Source organism: Diadema setosum, chromosome 7 (genome assembly GCF_964275005.1).
Source record: "Diadema setosum chromosome 7, eeDiaSeto1, whole genome shotgun sequence".
NCBI classification, from domain to species: Eukaryota; Metazoa; Echinodermata; class Echinoidea; order Diadematoida; family Diadematidae; genus Diadema; species Diadema setosum.
The window spans coordinates 31,274,710-31,296,556 of record NC_092691.1 but is presented as its reverse complement, the minus strand read 5'-3'; the positions used below and the strand labels follow the sequence as shown (position 1 = coordinate 31,296,556).

At 38.2% G+C, this 21,847-nt stretch overlaps 1 protein-coding gene across 1 annotated transcript in view; it reads left to right on the top strand.

The window, feature by feature from the left end:
- Positions 1-5,952: 5,952 nt before the first annotated feature.
- The window catches only part of LOC140231177 (gonadotropin-releasing hormone II receptor-like), a 68,876-nt gene continuing 52,981 nt past the window's right edge, over positions 5,953-21,847 (top strand). Inside the window, exon 1 of the mRNA XM_072311325.1 lies at positions 5,953-6,561. Coding sequence (XP_072167426.1) covers positions 5,953-6,561 — 609 coding nt within the window. The remainder of the gene's footprint in view (positions 6,562-21,847) is intronic.

Below are 21,847 nucleotides of genomic sequence, written 5' to 3'. Positions count from 1 at the left end.
TAGCGTAACTCGCTCAAACTCTGTATAGTGGCGCTCCTTCCTCGAAATTGTATTGCGAGATAACACTGTCATGACTGTGTGGCTTCAGTATACCAGGTGTGGGCATATGTTTGAAGCTTCTTGATTGAAGGCCAACATTCAGCGGAGAGACTGCTAATTTTTATTGTAGAGGTAACGGGCACCTCGTGGCTTCCTTTCCGTACCTAACTTCAATATTGTGAAGGAAAATTCGACTGCGTGATGCGTTATTATCAGAAACAACTGAATGCGTTTTTGTGCAGCATATACACAGTCTAAAAAAAGAAAAGAATTGCATTCTTCTTTATACAATCTATGCAAATCTATAATCCATATATTCTCATCTTGTGTTCGGCAGTGTGTAGACTGTTCGATAAATCGTAATATTTTAGAAATATGAAATCATTACAAATCATGGGCGTTATGTTACTTGAATTGTTTTTTTTTAACGTATGAAATTGTGAAAACTCCCATAATTATTTATAGCGAAGCTATTTTATGACAGATAACGCCATACATCTTCAAATCTTTTACCAAACACTCATTTTGCAATACAATTACATTTCAATAAAGTGCCAATTTTCGACTATATTGGGCATTCCTGACATTTGTGGGTACCCATGGATATATACACTGTAGGCCCTACTTCATGAATACTTCTCGTAATAGCATTCTTCTGTGTTACAATACGAAAATAGTTAAAGATGACAGAACTGTTACGTCCATTGACTCAGTATATATAAAAGATAGATAGACAGATAGATAGATAGATAGATAGATAGATAGATAGATAGATGGGTAGATAGATGGATAGATAGGCAGATAGATAGAAGATATAGATAGGTAGATAGGTAGATTGATAGGTAGGTAGATAGATAGATAGATAGATAGAAAAATAGATAAATAGATAGATAGATAAATAAATAAATAAATAAATAAATAAATAAATAAATGAGTAGATAAATAAGTAAATAAATAAATAAATAAATAGATAAATAAATTAATTAATTAATTAGTAAACAGATAAATATATAAATACGTAGATATAATATCAAAACATAATGTTGATGTCACAGCCATGGCACACGCCCAAAAGGAAGGAGCATTCGTTTCCTCCTGTGATTGTATCCTTGTCCTTTTCAGTCGTTTACTGGAACGTGACTTCTGTACCTCCTTTTAGGAAGCCATGACCGTGACTCCTGCAAAGTCTTAAAAAAGGAGCGAAAGTTAACACAGCAGGGAGGAAGAGCAAGAAGAGGAGAAGGAGGAGGAGGAGAAGGAGGAGGATGAAGAGGAGGAGGAGGAGGAAGAGGAAGGGGAAGTAGAAGGGAACATGTAGGAGGAGGAGAGGGGGAGGTTAATGATCTCTGTCAAACTTCATTGGTTCTCTTTGTCGCGTGTTTGTTTTCACTGGAGTACGGATGGATGGAATAGATTTCCAGCTTTCAGCATTTTTTATCCAATATTTTCCAGTCGAGGATGACATTTTTTTCCTTTTTCTCTTTTTTTTTTTTTGGAGGAGGAATTGATATACGACATTTCACTGAGAGCACATCTGTCGCGACTGAGAAAGTACAGGTGATGTCAAGATAGTACACATGATTACTTTTGCACCATATGTCGCGTTTTCTGATATCTACGTCAAAAAAAAAAAAAGAATTAAGTCGTCTTCCGTCTTCTCCACAGCCCCTCCCTCCCCCTCCCCCTCTCCGCGTCAAACAATCATCATGAAACCAAATAGAAATTTCATCTTCTGCTGTGTAGATGTTGAGCTACTGCAGGGGCGAAGTGTTTGCTTCTGCGATTGTATTTAGAGAGCAACTCCCATTGCCTGTTTGGTAAAGCTCAGCTAAGACTGCATGCGCCCGCAGAATCTAAACTTCTCTCCTTTGAATATCTCTGTCTCTCTTTTTCTTGCACTCTGGTAACATTTTTTTTTTCTAGGGCAATTGATGTGAAGAATTACTCGCCCGGTTCGACGGAGCTCAAATCAAATGATACAGAATTTGTGCTGTAATTTGACCGATCTTGTTACCCTATCTGTTCCGTTCGGAAACGTATTACTCCTTCCGTCCTTATTAGTCTTTGCTTCCCTCCTTTTTTTCTATCTCAGTATAGTGTCGCCAGATATTGGCAGTACAATTAAGTTCAAACAAGCTTCAAATGGCTTGACTGATGCGACGAAGACACTATCGGATGAAGCAGCAAACCAGCTTCACTCTCTCTCTCTCTCTCGAGTTTCGTTTCGCGTATTCGACCATCCGTTGCGCCAGTGCTTGACGATCGCTCTCTTAGTTTATGTCGCAATTTAAGAGCAATGTTTTCGCAGTTGCGCCGGTCAATATTTAACCATTACTCTCCCACAGACGTCAAACTATATGGAGTCTTGTTATTGGATTCTTACCCTTTATTCACCTTTCGTTTCCTTAAGCATCTATCGAATTTCTTTTAGTTGCTATCGATTTGATAATTTCAAGTATTTTTTTTTTGTAAATGACACAAAATCTCAATTTGACATTTCATTCTTTTTTTTTTTTACTGATATCAATTTTATATTCTCTCGAAATGCATAAAGACTTTCCGATTTGTCTCGTTTCAACAATAAAACTCAGTGGTAGCTGTTTTAAACCCTAACAAGGTTTTGATGATTAGTTTAATAGCGTGGGTGCAGTGCCATCGTTCCCTCACGAAATTTTATCGCAAACTCCCCACATATTACAAAAGGCGCCAAACGCAGAAAGCATATTTCTTCTCTCTCTCTTTTTCTCCCTGTCTGTCTGTCTGTCTGTCTGTCTCCCTTTCTCTCTTGTTCTTCAGGAGCATAGGACTCTGTTTCAAGACAGATGGGTAGTGGAGGGAAATAATCTTGATTTCTTGTTTGTGTTTATTCTTTTTTTTTTAAGCAAGACGCTACTTGGGGATTTAAGTTCGGTGCTGGCGCTGGTGTTATCTCCCAAAGAATTGCCTTAAGTCGAGCTCCAGCACCGATTAATGCAACCAATACCGATCACAATTATCGGATCCCAACACAATAGTGTTATCTTCACACCAGCGCCAAGTGCAAAAAAAAAAAAAATGATCGACGAAAACGAGTAATTGCGCTTAGTTCCAGTCAAATGTGAAGAAAAAATGCAGTCATAAATACTTTGTATTCGAAAATTGGTGTGGGAAAATAATTAGAATACCGAAAAATTACTTCACATCTCCGAAAGACAACAATCTAAATTTTGCTTCCAGACGAAGAGTCATGTGGCCATGTCTAGAGTGCTCGTGTACTTTCCACGGGTAACAACTACGTTGTGAGTGGGGACAACGTCTATCTTTGAATGACAATTTGATAACTCTTAGGGGCTAGTGTTAGCCAATAGGGGAAAAAAAAACACTTAAACCACCAACAGTAACAGTAGAGCTCGATTCAGCAGACGACATTCAACACAAGGCCCAACACTAGCTTTGATCAGACTCAAGTCTTGATTTTGAGGTCAATCTGCTATTAACACCGACTGATTTTCAAGTTCGGTATTATCACTAGTGCTGTAGTGTTGAGCGAGCACTTGGAATTACCCACTGTGATGTGTCTTACTTCATAAATTAAATTTACTGATAAATCATGCTTGATAAACTAGAATTGCCAAGAATTGTTGTTTCATTTGAAATATCTCATTTTCTTTTCATTTAGTCTCTTCAATGATTATATTCATTTAGTTATAATCTCATTTTACTGTTCCTCTCCGCCACATACATATTTTGGTTTGAGATGGGCAGATGAAAAGGATATTATGAATAGCAACGGATACATTCGAATCAAGATATCCTGGGTAGTGTGGGTATGTGTGTGGATGGGTATTTGTGTCAGGTCGTTTTGTTTGCGTGATTATGAATGATGTGTTCTTCTGCGTGTTTGTCTGCTTGACTGAAAAGAGGAATTCAAGTCTGCCTCTGTATGTTCTATTCTGTGTATTTTTGTCTGTCTTTGCAGAATGCATGCTAGCAGCGAATGATAAATGCAAACTATTCCTTGGATGTGTTTCTATTTACTCCACAGTTCTTCACAGACAGTAATCTAAATTTGAATGAAGTAACGCGACAGATAAAAATTGCCAATCGGTATTCTGTCAAGTTCATATCATATCAAAGTTTATATCAAAGTTCATATCAAAGTTCATATCATATCCATGTTGTCACTTCATCAATTAATGTAGAGGTTTTTTGAGCCCTTTGTGAGCCCACACACCAACCGATAACAAGCCCATGTTGTTTCACAGACAGAGGTTCAAATCTTTCCAACATACTGTCGTAGAATACCTTACACAAGTTGACTCTGGTGAGACTAAGGTGCACGCCTGGCACAGAAGCAACATTGATGAAAGAATGGTCACGTGACACTATTGCATAATTCCTCTTTAATCAGCGGCTTGATCTGGACATCCCTATTAACCTTTAGACAAGGCACGCCTGCTGTCGCTGCGATTTATAGCCGGCGTAGCAATATATGGGTTTATAAACGCTATGACCTTTGTTACAGCATGTTGTGATAATTGATGAATATGAAAGTACGTCATAATGATATATAATCACCTGGTTGGAAAGAAAAACATAACAAGTAACCCCACGCTATCATAAATATGAGAAATGACGTTTAATTCGTTGTCCACGGTTACCAGTAATGATGCTTATTAATTGTGTAAGAGTTAACATTTCCAAGAGACAGTGATGTTATGGTGGGCAGAGAATTACCTTAATGATGAAACATATAAGACATTAATTCTCATATTTCTAAACTAACGGATCTTTGCCGAATATTTCATGCACTACCTGTTTTGCTGTTTAAAGTCAGCCGTAGAGCATAACAGCGTTTTTCTTTCTCAACTGCCCGGGTGCCCTTTACAAAACGACAAAAGACCAAAGAAAACGAAAACAACAAAATTGTTGCTTTTTTGTGGCTTGTTGCTGTATTTTTGAAGTGGACTGCGTGTATTCAAACTATAGAAAATGACTATGGATATTTGTTGAAGGTGAACTAAAGCCTCATTGATTGTTAACCTTGTTCTTATGTATCATGTATGCAAGCTGACATATATTTAGAAAATCATCTAGCATCCTACAAGTCTTCCTATTTGGCGATCGGCATGTTGTAAAAATAAACTGGTTGCGCAGCGGACGAACCGTTGTCATGCACTCAAGACAAAACTAAATGGATCTGAATAAACAAAACGCTCACTCGTAAGATATGTTTTTATGTATATCATGGACTATAAGTTGATCCATTGCATATGTAACTGGATGTGCATGTAACCCGTTTTCAATATCGCGCACAGAAACGCGGACAAAATATAGTATGTCTCTTTTTATCTTCGGTATCAAACGAAAGAGCGAGAGGTAATAACATTCTAATCATCCACATGTATATATGCAAGTACGTTGACTCAAGGAGTTCACATGATTGAGGTTGCAGAGAGGTTCGGACCATAATGTACGCGAATGTGGCCTCAATTATAGAAATTACGAATACAAAATTGAGTCGCATCATCACCCACTACGTTAGCTGCTGATCTCTCTTGGCCATGAAGGCTGAGCGACTTCACTTGCAAGGAAGCGTCGAGTAATGCAGTGGCGCTTTACAAAAAGAAAGTGAGGATCATGAGTGGGGGGAGGCACGTGACCACCGCGAACGTCACATTTTGCGGGGCTTTTATAACGCGGCGACCAATGGTTGCTTCCAGCACAGTTGTCCGAGCGAGTCGAGCTCGATGTTGGTGACGCGATTGCGACCAACGTAGTGAAAGTTATCAAACGGATATAAAGTCTCGTCGGACGCACGCATATGAATGCCAACGCGCACAAAGCAGCGAATGATCCAGGGATTCGTTCCTTGTAGTGATTACTCTAAGTTAGATACTAAGACGTTAGCGACATAAGGAATACAAATAAAATATGATGCGAGCGACATTGGTGAGCTCTGCTGTGAGTGACTCCACTCTCCTCCATGAGGACTATGAAACTCGGCTAAATGACACCGTTTCCGAAGGGCTTTCACTTCCTACCACCGCCGCAATGAACTTCACTGTGGTGGAATTCTACATCCTGTCGACCTTCCCCTCTTCGACCACGCTCCCGAAGACGCCCACGTTTGAATTGGCCTATCTCATACGAATCATCACCCTCTCGACCATCCTCGCGTTGTCCGTGCCTCTCAACTTCATCGTTCTCTGGACAGTATGGCGACAGCGGCGACGAAAGTCTCGCGTCAACCTACTCGTGCTGCATTTGACGGTCGCCGACCTCCTCATCACCTTCGTGAATATTTCCACCGACGTGATCTGGTTCTGCACGGTAGCCTGGCTGGCGGGGAATACGATGTGCAAGTTGATCATGTTTACGCAAACCTTCGCCATGTACGCCTCCTCCTTTGTTCTCATCGTCATCAGCATCGACCGCTACGCCGCCATCGTTCACCCGCTGAGCGTTCGCGAGGCGGACCGGAGGTGTAAAATCATGCTCAGGGTAGCCTGGACCTCGGCAGCTGTGTGCAGTATTCCTCAGGTAATTGTCGCATATCTGTTCGCAGAAAACACCTTGCACTAAGTATGGTAGTTGTATATATAATGCAATGTTTTGTATATAACTTCAGTTTTATCCCAAATCTTTATTTTGAAAGAAAACACCATAACAAAACAAAGATGTTTGCAAGAATTAATATCAGACGTTATCTTGTTTTTCCGTAGTCTAGCTGATATATGATTCTACTCTATCTTTTTTTAACAGTGCATTCATTTTAAGGGTAACTTGTTCAATTGGTACAGTATCGATAATAGAATCAGCTATCATATTTGACACATGATGAACTCCTTTAATATGCTCACTACGTGAATCACTCGACAGCAATCATGTATGTTTGTTTAGATAGCCTTCCCTGTTATTAAGCAATGGACAACCACAAAAAAAAAAATACCACAGTACTATGAAGAACTGAAGATAAACGGTTTGAATATTAATTAGTTTTGAGGACCAAAATTAATGACTAACATTGACTACGATATTTTTGTCCTCCTTTTGATAATACAAACAATCTGAATACACACTAAAAACTTTATGATTGTCTGTGTATAGCCATGATACACACGAATCACACCAACGTTGGATTTTTGCTGATAATCATTGTGGGAAAAGATAATGAGTTGCTGAGATGTGTTGTATACACAGGTATACTATTAGGTAACAAAGGAACAATTTTCAGCTCTCCCTCTCTCTCCATCTCAATCTCCTTCTCTATCCATCCATCTATCTATCTATCTATCTATCTATCTATCTATCTATCTATCTATCCTATCTACAAGTATCTATCTATCTATCTATCTATCTATCTATCTATTTATATATCTAGCTATCTATCTGTCTCTATCTATCTACCTATCTATCAATCAATCTATCTATCTATCTATCTATCGATCTATCTATCAATCTATCTATCTATCTACCTACATCTATCTATCTATCTATCTATCTGTCTGTCTGTCTGTCTGTCTGTCTGTCTGTCTGTCTTTATCTGTCCGTCTATCTATTTATCTATCTATCTATTTATTTTATCTGTCTCTATCTGCCTATCTATCTATCTATCTATCTATCTATCTATCTATCTATCTATCTACCTACGTACACTGTATCTATTTGTCTGCCTGTCTATCTTTCTTGTTCTTAGCAGGGAGGTGGAAGAAATTCCACCTCCCTGTTCTTAGTTCGCACTTTATTATCAAACATCAAACATCAAAGATGCAGTAGCAACTTGATACTCCTCGCAGTTTCCTGCTTGGTGGCTTATTCAAAATGCGAGAACCACATGAAAAACAACCCATTACTAACGAACGTATTCATTAAAAGAGACCTCCAGATAAATGTAAGACTTTTTTCATTTAAGCATTCATAAATTGGTTATACTAAATGTGGGTACAGATTTTCGGAGCTTACAGTGACTGGGATGAGGAGTAAGAATGTTTTCAAAATTCATAACAAATTTTAAGAAGCAAGGATGATAACACAGCATTTACATGAGAAGGCATGATTGGGTGCTCAGGGAAGCAAAACAAAGGGAAAAAAAATCATGCATACACACTTGTACATTCTACACAGGTGGACTTGTTAAGCAAGTGGTATTGTAATGAAGTTACATTGCTACATGACTGGAATTTGTGAGCCTTGTATGTTCATCCTTGTTCAGCGTTAATATGCTTTGGGATTTTTAGAGTATTGCTCTCCAGGGCCACAATAAATTCCACAAATGTACATGTACATGGCACTGTCGATTTATGTACTACCTGATAAAAACTTAACTATATCAATAATTGATATAGTTTGTTATTGTCTGGAATGCCCCGTTAATTGCCATCATGCCAATGGTCACGTACAGTGAATTTTTCTGTTTATTTCACGTGAGATGTAGAAAAACAAACATCTCACACATATTGCACACACGACCACACGTAAACTCATACAGCACACGCACGCACACGCACACACACATAATAATAGTTATGCGCAATAACTAACACCAATCACATTTTGAGCGTTGTTCAAAGTAATCTTTAATACCTAAAACATCGCGTTGAATGGAGCAACCAAAAATATTAAAAATAAAATAAATGAAAGAATGTTTTTATTTGTCACATCAGACCTCTACAAAATTCCCTTGTGAGGCTTGCATGTCATCATATCGCCTTTTTCCTTTTACTATTATAAAGCACCACCATTTTTTCATGCTAGTAGTTTGTAAACCTGCGCAGGTTTGTTCTACAAAACACACACACACACACACACACACACACACACACACACCTACTTTACACAAATGATATTTTGGACTCCTTTTACGACGTCATAGTGACTTAGGTTACAGTCATCACATTATAATTACAACTACCAAACAAGTTATGAACACATAAAAATGACATCAATGAATATGAACAAAATTATTAAGAAAGTTGCTTTGATTTGCAAAGCGCAGATACAAAATCAGATAGATTAAAAAAAAAAAAAGCTTGTAATGTTACGACTCCCGACTCCAATCTGAGAAAATGTTGACTGTACAAGCTCTCTAGGCTTGTATTACAAGGACAAGCAGCGCATGCTTCCAATCGGTACGCATTTACAACATCATGAAAGGGGGCTTGAGGAAGTATGGGGCCCCCTAATTCCGAGCTCACGGCGGCAGGTCGTCAGTTGCGAGGATCTCAAGTATTCGGCAAAGCACGTACTGGTCCCGCCGCAGAGAACGCCAGACTTCCTGAACAGGTTGAATGTCAGCACCTCCCCCCCCCCCCCACCCCCACCCCCCCCCCCCCTCCGTGTTACGCTCTCTTACTGAATTATGGCTAGTGTTGAAGAAGAATGCCAAGTGTCCCAACCATGCTACTCCTCGGGGGAGCATGCAGCTCTTTCTCCACGCTGGAGAAAAATTTGCTGACAAAATGGTGGTTTTATCTTTTTTTTTTGCTTTGTTTTAAATAGAGAGCATCGGGAGACATAATCAATACCTCTATGTGAGAGCGCACCCGCATTCCCTTGTCTTTTTCTTTCGCGTGTCCTCTTCTGCTGGTATCAAGGGGGGAAAAAAGCTAGGATTTGTTCTGCTGATGAAAAATGCGAATTCAGTTCCTCATAAAAATTCCTTCTGGCAACAATGATATTTTACACGGCTGTGTCCTTAAAAGTGAGAGATAGGTGCAAAAAAGAGAGAAAGCGACCTTTATGAATATTGATTAACCTCAAAAGTAAACTGAAACAAGCCTAAAACAACATGATTGCTAGTATCTGATTTTGTTTTGTTTCGTTTTGTTTTGTTTTGTTTTGTTTTGTTTTTCATGAGACTCAAGACTCATGAAGAGAGCTCCTCTAGTTGTTTCATTAAAAATTAATGATGTCACCTTCTTCTCCACACTATTTTCTTACCGGGTTATGGAAGACGCTTCTAGGTATTTGTGTTGCCTGGACAGTCAGTGATTTCCTTATAATCGAGGGAGCACCATGTGATTGACACCGGCCGCACTCTCAGGAGATAAACCGCGTCTCAGATCTCAGCTCCGCTATTACTTTGTGATTTGATTTTCGTCGTTCTATGTCAATAGTTGATCGGCGCAAGACCTTACGCGTTTTGAAGACTCCATCTGTCACTGAATCTGCATGCCTGTTTTGTCCTCCACGTTTCCCCTTGACACAAAAATAAAAAAATATTCAAATGACATGTTTTTACCCGTGTTTTTTAAGTTGATGGTACATAACCACACGACCTTGTGGGGAATGAAGACATCAGAATATTGTAGAAAATCAGACGATGCCAGGAGCAACAAATTCAAACTCTCACATCCGCTTGACCTGAATGGCGCGTTGCCAAAGTGACCGTGACCTTCCAAGGCGTAGATTATATTTGATAGCAATTAATTATGACACACCACGGCAAACGGACACGGTCATACGGATAGAGTTGCCGAATGTCATTTTCCCGATTTTGGTACTTTTGGGTTTTTCAGTCCATAAACTGTCAAATTTCAGACAATCTTTCTCATCGTTATAAATGATTAAAACGTTTTTAAAAAGTCTAAAATGTAGCTTTCTTAAAAATCAGCCGTGAAGTTTCTTTGCAGTCGAGATTACAAGAAGTTATGCGATCAAGCGCAATTAGGCAATTCGATTCGCTGTATCAAATGTTTCAGAAAAAAGTACTCTACCAATGTGGGCAGAATGTACTTATGATATCAGACTGTTAATCTTTATGTGATACTTTATTTCATTTTTTTTTTCATCGCAATGATTCCTGAATGTTCTCAGTTTTGCTCAGATGTAAATGCGTTCCCTGTTCCCTCTCAGAAACACTATGAAAATTCCCTCGCACGTCTTTAAGTCTGGTTCGTCATCCTTCTCTTGGCCGAGCCTCGCGCATTCATACCAGGGTCGATAACGACTTCCCATCCAGCTTTTCCTCACTCTTCATACCTCAATGGTGTGCATGGCCGCCTCCTCCTCCTCCTCCTCTTTCTCCTCCTTCTCCTTCTCCTCTTCCTCCTCCTCCAAAGCCGCCTCGCATAACTCACGGGCGAGAGGAAGTGGAAAGTAAATGGGAAGGGGGGGGGGTTGGAGGGAAAGAATTGAGGCAGGTTGCGAGAAATGATGCTATTAGGAGAAAGACGAGGAATCCGTAAGGCATTAGTAATGAGTGTAGAAAATGGCGGATTACGTATGCTGGATATGACACGTGTTGTTGTTTTTGTTGATGTCGCTTTTCGTGGAGCGGCGAGGTGCGTAAGGCAGTGGGGGGAATGGATTAGGTCCGCTGTGCAAAGTCCACAAGAGCCTAATTGTATACAACGGGCAAGTTGGAATAATTTGATCAAGTGACCCCGATGTCTGGCCAGCCGAACATTTCACTTTGAGCGCCTCAGTGAATTACAATTTCCTTACTAGACAAGGTGACCGTCAGAATTCAAGCATTCATTAAGGAAAGGACTCCGAACAGATCGGGTGTAGTCGGGTGTTTTTTGTTTTGTTTTTTGTTTTTGTTGTTGTTGTTGTTGTTGTTGTTGTTGTTTTTGCCTAATTATCCCAGCCTTACAAAGTGTGTGTTTTAACTGACTGTAATAGCTCAACTGAAGAGGCGCTTTCCATTAGCAATTTTTCGCGCGAGCGCGCCTCTCCGCTGTGTTGCAGTCACTTTTCTTTTGCAGACGACTGGAATCAGATGGTCTATCGTTGGAATTCACTTTCCTTTGACCGAGATTATCAGGAGAATGAATAGAGTGCAATGTCGCTTTCCAAAGTGCATGGCGAATGTGAACAGTAGAAGAGTGTTCCTTGTGGCAATAGCCTTAAAGTTCGTGTGTCGCCTGTGCAACCCGAAAAAAAAAACAAACAAACAAACAGATCCTTGTCATAAGCTGGTATATTTTAGAGGTAGGTAATCAAGTTCCTTCTTTAAAACAATGAAACTGGATTTTCTTTATGACGGTAATGAGGGGGGGGGGGGGGAAAGTACTATCGAGATTTCCAAGGAATTCATTAGCACACCGAAAAAGTTCCAAACGTCATTCACAGCATAAAAGAGGAGGGTATATTCTGGAGTGAGTGGGGTTAACTCTCTTTAAACTCTTAGAATGTTTGACTCAGTATTTCATACACAATGTTGTGAGACCTTTCAGGTCACCAACGTTGCTTCTGTTTAAAGGGAAGATAAACCCCAAGATTAATGTGGTTTGAGTGAAAGCAGCAACATTAGTAGAACACATCAGTGAAAGTTTGAAGAAAATCGGACAATCGATGCAAAAGTTATGAATTTTTAAAGTTTTCGTGTTGGAACAGCTGGATGAGGAGACTACTAGAGGTTATGACGTATGAGTGGACTACAATATCAAGAAAATATAAAGAAAATACTACAAAAATCCATTTTTCATGAAAATTACAAATTCCATCAACTTGATATTGTCATATGTTAAGGGTAGCAATTATTCCCCCTGCTTTCTGAAAGCGGTTGGTCCACTGCTCTTTCATAATTCCAGAAAAGTGAATTTTTGTTGAATATCCTTTATATTTTCTTTGTATTGTTGTCCACTCATACGTCATATCCTCTAGTAGTCTCCTCATCCAGCGGTTCCAACACCAAAACTTTAAAATTCATAACTTTTGCATCGATTGTCCGATTTTCTTCAAACTTTCACTGATGTGTTCTACTAATTTTGCTGCTTTCACTCAATCCACATTGCTCTTTGGGTTTACCTTCCCTTTAAAGGCAGAAGTGACGATTTTCTTAAGATTGAGAAAATTCTATCTAAACTCATATCAAAATAGAATGTGTCCTTCAGTAAATTTAGATTGGACAAAGAGACAAACATTCTAAGATGTATTTTGAGTAATGTGAAAAAAAGGAATATTCTGAATACTGTCTGCGCCAATCAGCCCCCCCCCCACACACACCCACACACTTTGTATGAAAATGAGGTCCTTGCAAGGCAGTAAGGTGAAAATTGAATCTTTCAGTCATTATGACAAAATTCATCTCAAATGCGGACATCTGATCGCACTAATTTCCCCGCTGTATATAGAGTGTCAGAGGGTGCCCGAGTTTCGTGCTTCTAAGATGAGCTATAACATTTACACATCTACTGAAGATTGAAACAGTCAAATTAAGGGACATTAACCCAGATGCAGAGAAGAGCACTGTATAGAGCGAGATTGCACAAAGCGGGCTGTTGGAATTGCTTGTTGCTCTATCAAAATATCGACAACTATACATTTTGTGACCTGCGTCTGCATTATGATCTTATCTAATATTATCATATGACCTGAAAGAAATAGGAAAAGTCCCACTAAGAGATTTTTGTTTGTTTGTTTGCCTGTTTGTTAAGGTCAGATTCCGGAATAAAAAAAGATATAAGCTTTACCGTATACATGACTAATGTACTGTTCATAATTCGTCAAGGCAAATGATGTTTAAAAGAAATGAATATGTTGAAATACTACGTTACGTGAAAAGGAACATTAAACTTGAGGGTCCATTTTAAGTGCATTAAATCACCCCTGCATTATATGTGGATATAAACGAGAACGCCAGGACTAAAGGGATTATCCGATTAACCTACATACAACTTCGGCACACTAACGAACGACGCTCTGCTCATAATAATGCCAAAGTATCAAAGATAATTTTTGGTCATTGTTTCTTTCAGTTTGATCTGCAGGATTTTCAGGAACACTCTCACATAACCTCATGGATGGAGAACAATGAAAATCGATTTTAGGTCTAAAAAAATGGGTCAGCAAAAATGGGAGAAAAACTCTAATGATTAAGAACATATTTCTTAACTTCAATGCTTCGATGTAAAAAGGGTAACGCTGCCAAATAGCAACTCCAGTGCCTTCAGTGAAATCCATCACGAATTTGTCTATTTGTGGATTTTGAAATACAGCGCCTCACACATACAAATAGATACACAAATTCAAACACACACAGTATATATATAAACTAGCAAATATACTATGTATACATGCATTTGCACGTAAATTAATTGTAGTTACTATAGCATTAGTCCATTTTTAGTGCTTCTATGATAAATTAATCTGAAATATTAAATATTCTGATGCAGTAAGAATACTAGTAAAACGTAAAAAAAAATTCATAATTACGATACTGATATACTAGAAGGTTTGTTTTATACTTATCCTATCAACATAACTTAAATGACAATAACCTTACAAATATATTTGAGTGTGAAACTAGTCAACAAAAGTCTGACAAGTGAAAACTAACGATTTAATGCGTTATAATAAGCTTCGTGGGCCAACTGGTAGTATTACACACTTCTAATGACACCCACCCATCCCCTCCCCCCCCCCTCACACACTTTCAGGTTTACGCATAAAAACCCCTCTTTTAATTAAAGATCGCCGTGCTGTAATTACGATACTGATATATTTGTATAGAAGGTTTATTTTATACTTATAATAATAAAATCATCAACATGACCTGAATGATAATAACCTTAAAAATGGCTTGTGCATATGAAATTAGTTAACAAAAGTCTGACAAGTAGAAACTAGCGATTAAATGCGTAATGATAAGCTTCGTGGGCCAACTTGTAGTATTACACACGTCTAATGACACCCACCCACCCCTCCCCCACACACACACGCTCAGGTTTACGCACACAAACACACACACACAAAACCCACAAACACTCTCCTTATTAAAGAGCGCCGTGCTGTAATTACGATACTGATATACTTGTATATGGAAAGTTTGTTTAATACTAACATGTATCCTATCAATATACCTCAATAACAATAATCTTAAAATGGATTGTGCATGTGTAACTAATCAACAAAAGTCTGACTAGTGAAAACTAACGATTTAATGCGTAATGATGAGCTTCGTGTGCCAACTGGTAGTATTACATACCATAATTGACACCCACCTGCCCCCCCCCCCACACACACACACACTCACACACTTACGCATGAAAAAAAAAAGAAACACTATTCTTATTAGAGATCGCCGTGTTGTACTTGTAATAAAAACTTTAGAGGAGGGTCCGGGCTGTGCTCTACTCTTGCCTCACGCACTTTTATTGATGGGAGAAGGAGCTTATTAGAAACGATGTATCAACCTCCAATGAGATATCTCTAACGTCGCCGTTATTGTAGAACACATTTGTCTCACATCTGACTTAATAAAATCACCGATCGATCAAAAAAACAAAACAAAAAAAAAAATCTCTGGCTTTCGAAATCTTCTGTGAGTAGGAAATCCAACATCCTTCCTCACTTGTGCAACTGAGATCTGTCTCGAAATAATTGTCTTATACTGGAGACATAGCCTAGCTCTGTATTCCCTCCTATTGCTAAACAGAACTGTGGCTTTGACAGTCTAAACAACTTCCTTTAATAATTATGTTGGACGATATGGAATGCCTTGCTGGTTTGGCTGGTTTTCGAAAAGCTTTGAAAATCCTTCAGTTAGGAGTTGTCTGTAATAATCACCCAAAATCTAAAACAAAATAAATATGTTCAAGTTCATCTTTTCTCTGGGAGTCTTTCACATATCATTGCAAAAATAAATACTTGGTGGATATATTTTGTTATCATATCTGACTTTCATGATATGACACATCATGTTCGGTATTTCATGCAGGTCACGATATAGTTCAAGATGTCTAAACGTTGGTTGAAATCTGTCACTCCAAGTCGTGTACTTTTCTTCGTCTTCTTTTTTTCTTTACCTCCCAATCAAATACCTTTGCGTACCTGGGCCCCGTTTCATAAGAAATGCTAGGATAGCAAGTCTTGCGAGGACTGCAACTTCCCGTTACAACAGCCAATCAGAACGCTGGATTCTTGTTGTTACCATGACATTTGCCATTCCAGCTAGAGTTGCTACATCTCACATATCTTTTTGAAATCAGTTGTCATCATCGATAAATGTATATCTATCTATTTATCTGTACATATGTTAAAGGAGATTGACACCCAATTATACTTACGTGGATTGAGTGATCGGCAGCTACTAGTAGAAGAGCATATCAGTGAAAGTTTGAGGGAAATTGGACAATCCGTTTAAAAAAAAATGCATTTCAAAGTTTGGTGCCACCATCGCTGGCTGAGAAAGCTACAACGTTTTATGACGTCAAGTATGGACAACGATATACAGAAAATATACAAAGTTGTATTATTTATGAAAAGTATACAATCTTTCGATTTGTTACCGACATAACACAGTAATACTATTCCCCATGTTTTCCCAAGAATGACGCTGGAAAAGGAAAAATATATTACATTAATATTTTCTTGTATCGCTGTACAAAAAAAATATATTACATCTGTTATATTTTCTTATATCGCTGTACAAACGTGACGTCACAAAATGTAATAGTCTCTTATCAAGCGATGGCTGCGACAAACGAATTGACCTACCTTCGTGAAACTTCGCTAATGTGTTTTACTGATATTGTTGTATATTTAAACTAAACGTTTCATCGTTAATATCGTTAATATAACCATTAAAGTGCAATGAAGATAAACCTTTGATAGGTTAACCAAATAGCTATCCGGGCTAAAACGGATCAATTAAAAAACGGATCATGTATTTCAAATTGTTTCTTGACATCTGTTCTTTTGGGGCCATGTATATAGAAGTATCCAGATTATATGTGCTCACTGAAAAAAAAATACTATCACACGAACAAAAAATGTGCGGAGGGGGTAATACTCACCTGCGAAAATCGTATACTGTAATTCCAACTTGATATGTCGCTTTGTATGAAAACAGAAAATTCAGAATGTACATCAATGAAATTTTGGGGAGAAATAGGCACACACGAAAATACTTATAAACTGTTAAAATTTGAAGGGCATGACAAATTGGCAACTCCATATGACAAAGATGTTGACGAGCTCTCTTTTCCATTTGTACACGAAAAATCACTTATTTTTATTTTCTCACACACACAAAAAAAAAAATCTTCAGATTATATGTTCTTGGTATATAATGAGAGTAATACGTTTTGCATGTTCTCGTCAGCTCGTTCTGTCTGTGCCACAATATTTGAGAAAATGAAAACTAAAATTTTGTGTGGAAAACTAAAATTTTGTGTGCAAAACAAACGGAGAGCTGCCCATCACCTGTCACACAGAGTTGCCAACTTGTCTCACTCTCTAAACTTTATCAGTCTTTTTTTAATTTTTGTTTGCGTGTGTGTGTATGTGTGTGTGTCTGATTTTTCCTCGAATGTCCATTGATCTACTTCCCTGATTTTCTGTTTTCATAAAAAGCAACACAATATCAGAATGGACTTTCCCTTCTAACATGGAAGACTTTATTTTCCTGTCATTCCGATTGCATGAGGTTATTCTCGACTATGGCTTCTTTGGTCCTTTTAAGTCCGATGTTTACAAGACATTGAATTTTCACGTGATCAATCCTCCGCCTAAAATTGACTTTCTCGAAGAGAAGCTAGCTTCTATCTGTTTTTTTCCCGTGGACTCCTTGAGCTAGGTGCTATGGCAGGATGAAAACACGTTGCTGGCCCATGTAAATGTTGCGTTTAATGTCAATTGGCTGAATTGCTTTATACGCGATGTGTTGTCGTTTCGGAGTTCCCAAGTCAACCAGAGTTCGTCGGAGTTTATATGGCTGTCATGTCACGGTGGGGGACGGTCATTGATTATTGTAAATCTGACCCTGAAGTGTCAATTTCGCGGACTTTTAGTCTGTTGGTGAGGTTTTAAGCAGACTGCAGTACAACAATCCACTTGATAGTTTGCGTACGAAGTAGATTCTATGGTCATGAGATCGTCGCCTTATCTTTATTTTTTCGAAAAATTCGGATTGATTCGTTTACGGGTACTTATTGTAGCGCATGAGATTTTTGAGCAATTGCTTCATGATTTTCATATTACTGTAATAATGTGCGCAAAATGTCTACTTATATCTAAAAGCAGGTAATAACTGTTAGGCGCAGGTGCATCTGTAAATCGACACTTTGTTTTTCCTGCACTCCATCTTCGTATAAACTTCCAACAAAATGAACCAACTTCCGTGAACCTTCTACCTTTTCCAGAGTAATGCAGTTAATCTAGGAATAATCGTTTGGATGATGCCACAGCTACAATTTGATCACATTAACTTCGAAGCGACGCCAGACGTTCCAGTCATTACGCAAGCCTTCCTCGCGATGTCGATGAGAAAACACTGTATTCATTCGTCTACCCGTTCCTTTGAACCCTGCCTTGACGGGTGTCGCGCACTGCAGAACTAATACCCGCAAAATTAAGGTTAAGTCGAGATGAGGGATGCGAGGATTTTTAACCCTTCTTTTCCACTAGAAAAAGTCTCTGTGGATGACGCCAAGTGTAAGAGACAGTACTGAATTAGTCTGGCTGAACCCATGTCGTTCTCGATCAGCATTGCTACAGATTATAATCTATCAAGTCTTCGAAGACAGACAACTTTCGGAGATAGAGAGTACAGTGTACCTCTGCGTGCAGTACATTGAGGCATTACATGAGCGTAATCACCTGCCGCCCCCCCCCCCTCCCCCACCCCCACATCCACCCGACGTGAAGACGAACAAATCAGGATACAGGAGACCAACATCTTTGCGTGTTGATACGTGTGTATGTGTGTGTTACGTGTTTGTATATGCGTATGTGTGTGTGCGCGCGTTTGTGTGTGTGTTTATGTACGTTTGACTTAATCTAGTCGGCATACACTGAAATATGTAAAAAAAAAAAAAAAAATCAAGATGCCAAGTATGCCGTTCTCCCAATTAGTATATCGTTTAGAAATCATGTTTTAGTATTTCGCAATGATTTCGCAACAAACTACAAACATACCCTGACGAACCTGTCTGTTCTGAATTAACCATTGTCAATATCAATATATGGCAACAACAACAACAATAATAATAATAGTAACAACAACAACAAGAACAACAACAACAAATTGGATTGCGCGTAGGTCGATTGAAAACGTGTTATTCCTGTGTTAAGTGACAACACCCCCTCCCCCCCCCCCCCCCACTTGATAAACGTCAGTTATCATCGTTTTGTGAAAAGTACTCTAGCATGAAATACAGAAAGTCTCCACGATGTATTGCCAAAAAAAAATGGACTATTTAAGTCATGACTTTTACAGTCGGATTCCCCGCGGCCGCTGAAAATCTAATTGCAACTACAACCGCTCCGACTCATTAGCCGTTAAAGCTAGCGTGCGATATTAACTATGTATATCTTAAACAGTTGGGAAGAAATAAATATATAAATATATATATAAAATTATGTATATATATATATATATATATATATATATATATATATATATATATATATATATATATATTTCAAGATCACTCAATGCACTAAAAGTTACATGCACGTCGCCATGCTAAGGCACCCGTACATTTCCGGTTATAAAATGTTCGATTCCTCTACGGGATACCAATGTGATGACAGAAAAAAAAGACAACACACACATTCACGTCATCGGTATCACAATTTAAAAATTCTAATAAACAGAAAGAGTATTACAGAACAAAAAATAGTAGTGGATATTATCCATCCAGTTTAGTAGCATGAATGAAATGGTTTTGATAGGTCATTGATTCATGGAATCCATTCTTGATAGGTTTGTCGGGACAGATCTCACGGTTTTCAACGAGAAAGAAAAAACTGATAAACTAATCAGACCTTGACGGCACGCACTGATAGTAACTGTAATTAAGGATCAAATATAGCATTTTCTAATAATACGTTGTAGTCTCTCTTCTCATAATCAATCAGCTATAACACGTGGACACTTTAGGGGTACAAACAGAAGGATGTGCTGTTTTACCATCAGTCATTGGCGATTTGAGTTGACCCTTTCCCTTGTACTTTTACTGAAGCAAAAATGAAACTTTCCCAGTGCGCGAAATGACGGTGTCACTGAATTTAGCACGGGAAAAAAGCATTAAAATGTAAACCTTTCTGTCAAGTCGATTCGATATGACGGACAAACGATTGAAAACTAGGAAGGAGGATCATCGACTAGAAAGAGGGGGTGGGGTTAATACGTTTACATCTCAGCTCATGCTTCAGGGTGTTTCCGGCATATCGTGTTTACAGAAAGTTTTAAAACCGTTCTGAAATGTCAGCGATGAGAAATGTCCGTCTGTACCACACTTTCCTTGCTTCAGAAAACATTCATTTTGCATCAACATCAGATATGCGTGTGTTTTTCTTAGAATCTGTTGTAAAAGGGAGTAGCTACTGCAGTTTTTTTTCTGTGTAAATTGTCAGGATTTCACACCATTTAGATTTCTAGTTTGCCAAGGACTACTCTGAGAATAATTTGATTTCCATCTGCTAATTGTAGCATTGTGTTCTTCGTACTTTCAGTTTTACCGCAGTGCAGTGTGTGATGGCAAGCAAGATGAATACACGTACATGAAATTTGGTGGCCCGAAAAAAGGAAAGCATTCAATTAAATGTAATGATTTTAAAAAACATTAAAACAGTACAATGAATCATAATCACAGTAATTGTAAGCATTGACAGATATGACAAAATGCGTCAAATACCGGGTACTATAAGAATTAAGAAAGAAACAAAATAATACGAATTCATTTGATAAAGCATTATAGAATTATTATAAACCTTGATAATTATTATGAGAAATTGGCAAGTATGAAAAAGGAATTTGAATGCCACTAAGCCTACTGTAACTAAATTCACTGCATATCTAGTAATGAATTGAGGCATAAACGAAATTTTCCATGACACTGTGCTCGTATTAATAAGGGTGTAGGCGTACCTACTTCTATTATTGGAAAGATTTACGTTTGATGAGATATTGAAATAGTAATGAATTGGCCGAATGTGCCGTGAAATAGACTGAGTTCCATCTTGCAAACCTGGTCGCGGCATCTGCTGAGATGAGAGCAGATTGTTTTATGAAGCACTAATCCGCGAGCTACCCCCCCCCCTTTCTGAGTGAGAAGAACACATATAGAAACGACCTACACACTCACATATTTTTGGTGGCCCGATCGAGCCACCAAAACATAACTTTGGCGGCCCGACATCTATTTCTGGTCGCCCCAGGCCACCGGGTCACAGCTAATGTCGAGCCCTAATGATGATATATATATATATATATATATATATATATATATATATATATATATATATATATATATATATTTCATTTTATTTCATTTCAATTTATTTTCATATTTCTCACATATATCACAATAAAGTATATGAATACGAAAATTATACAAAACATAATTCAGATAAGACTTCATCAGAATGTACAGAAGTTTGATTTGGTATAAACACGAGGTCTGTATGCATGCTAATTACACTGTGGTCATAATGTGAAAAAAATATGATGGGGCCTGCGTAAAAGCATTAGCTTGTACAGCCGCAGGTCCCGTGAGTAATCAGATTAGGGGAAGTTTAAAGTACGGATGTTTTTTTAAGACCAACTATATCTGGGGAAACCGATTAGAACAAACAAAACAAAAAATCCAATTAAATATATGTCACTAAATAAAAATACAGAAAACAGAAAGGTCACATGTCACATATATATGTATATATTCGCTTTTCGATTTTGATTCTATTTCATGCCCTTTTCTGCTTTTTCACAGAACACTACATCATAACATAACACTACATCAGAGCGTTCAGTCAGTTCAATCACCTCTCTACGCGCCCAGCGGTTGCCTTGAAATGAGAAGTGGTCACACAATGTGCGGTAGCATTTTGGTTTTCTTTGAACAGAAATAAAGAGGAACGAAAGAAAAAAAATGGC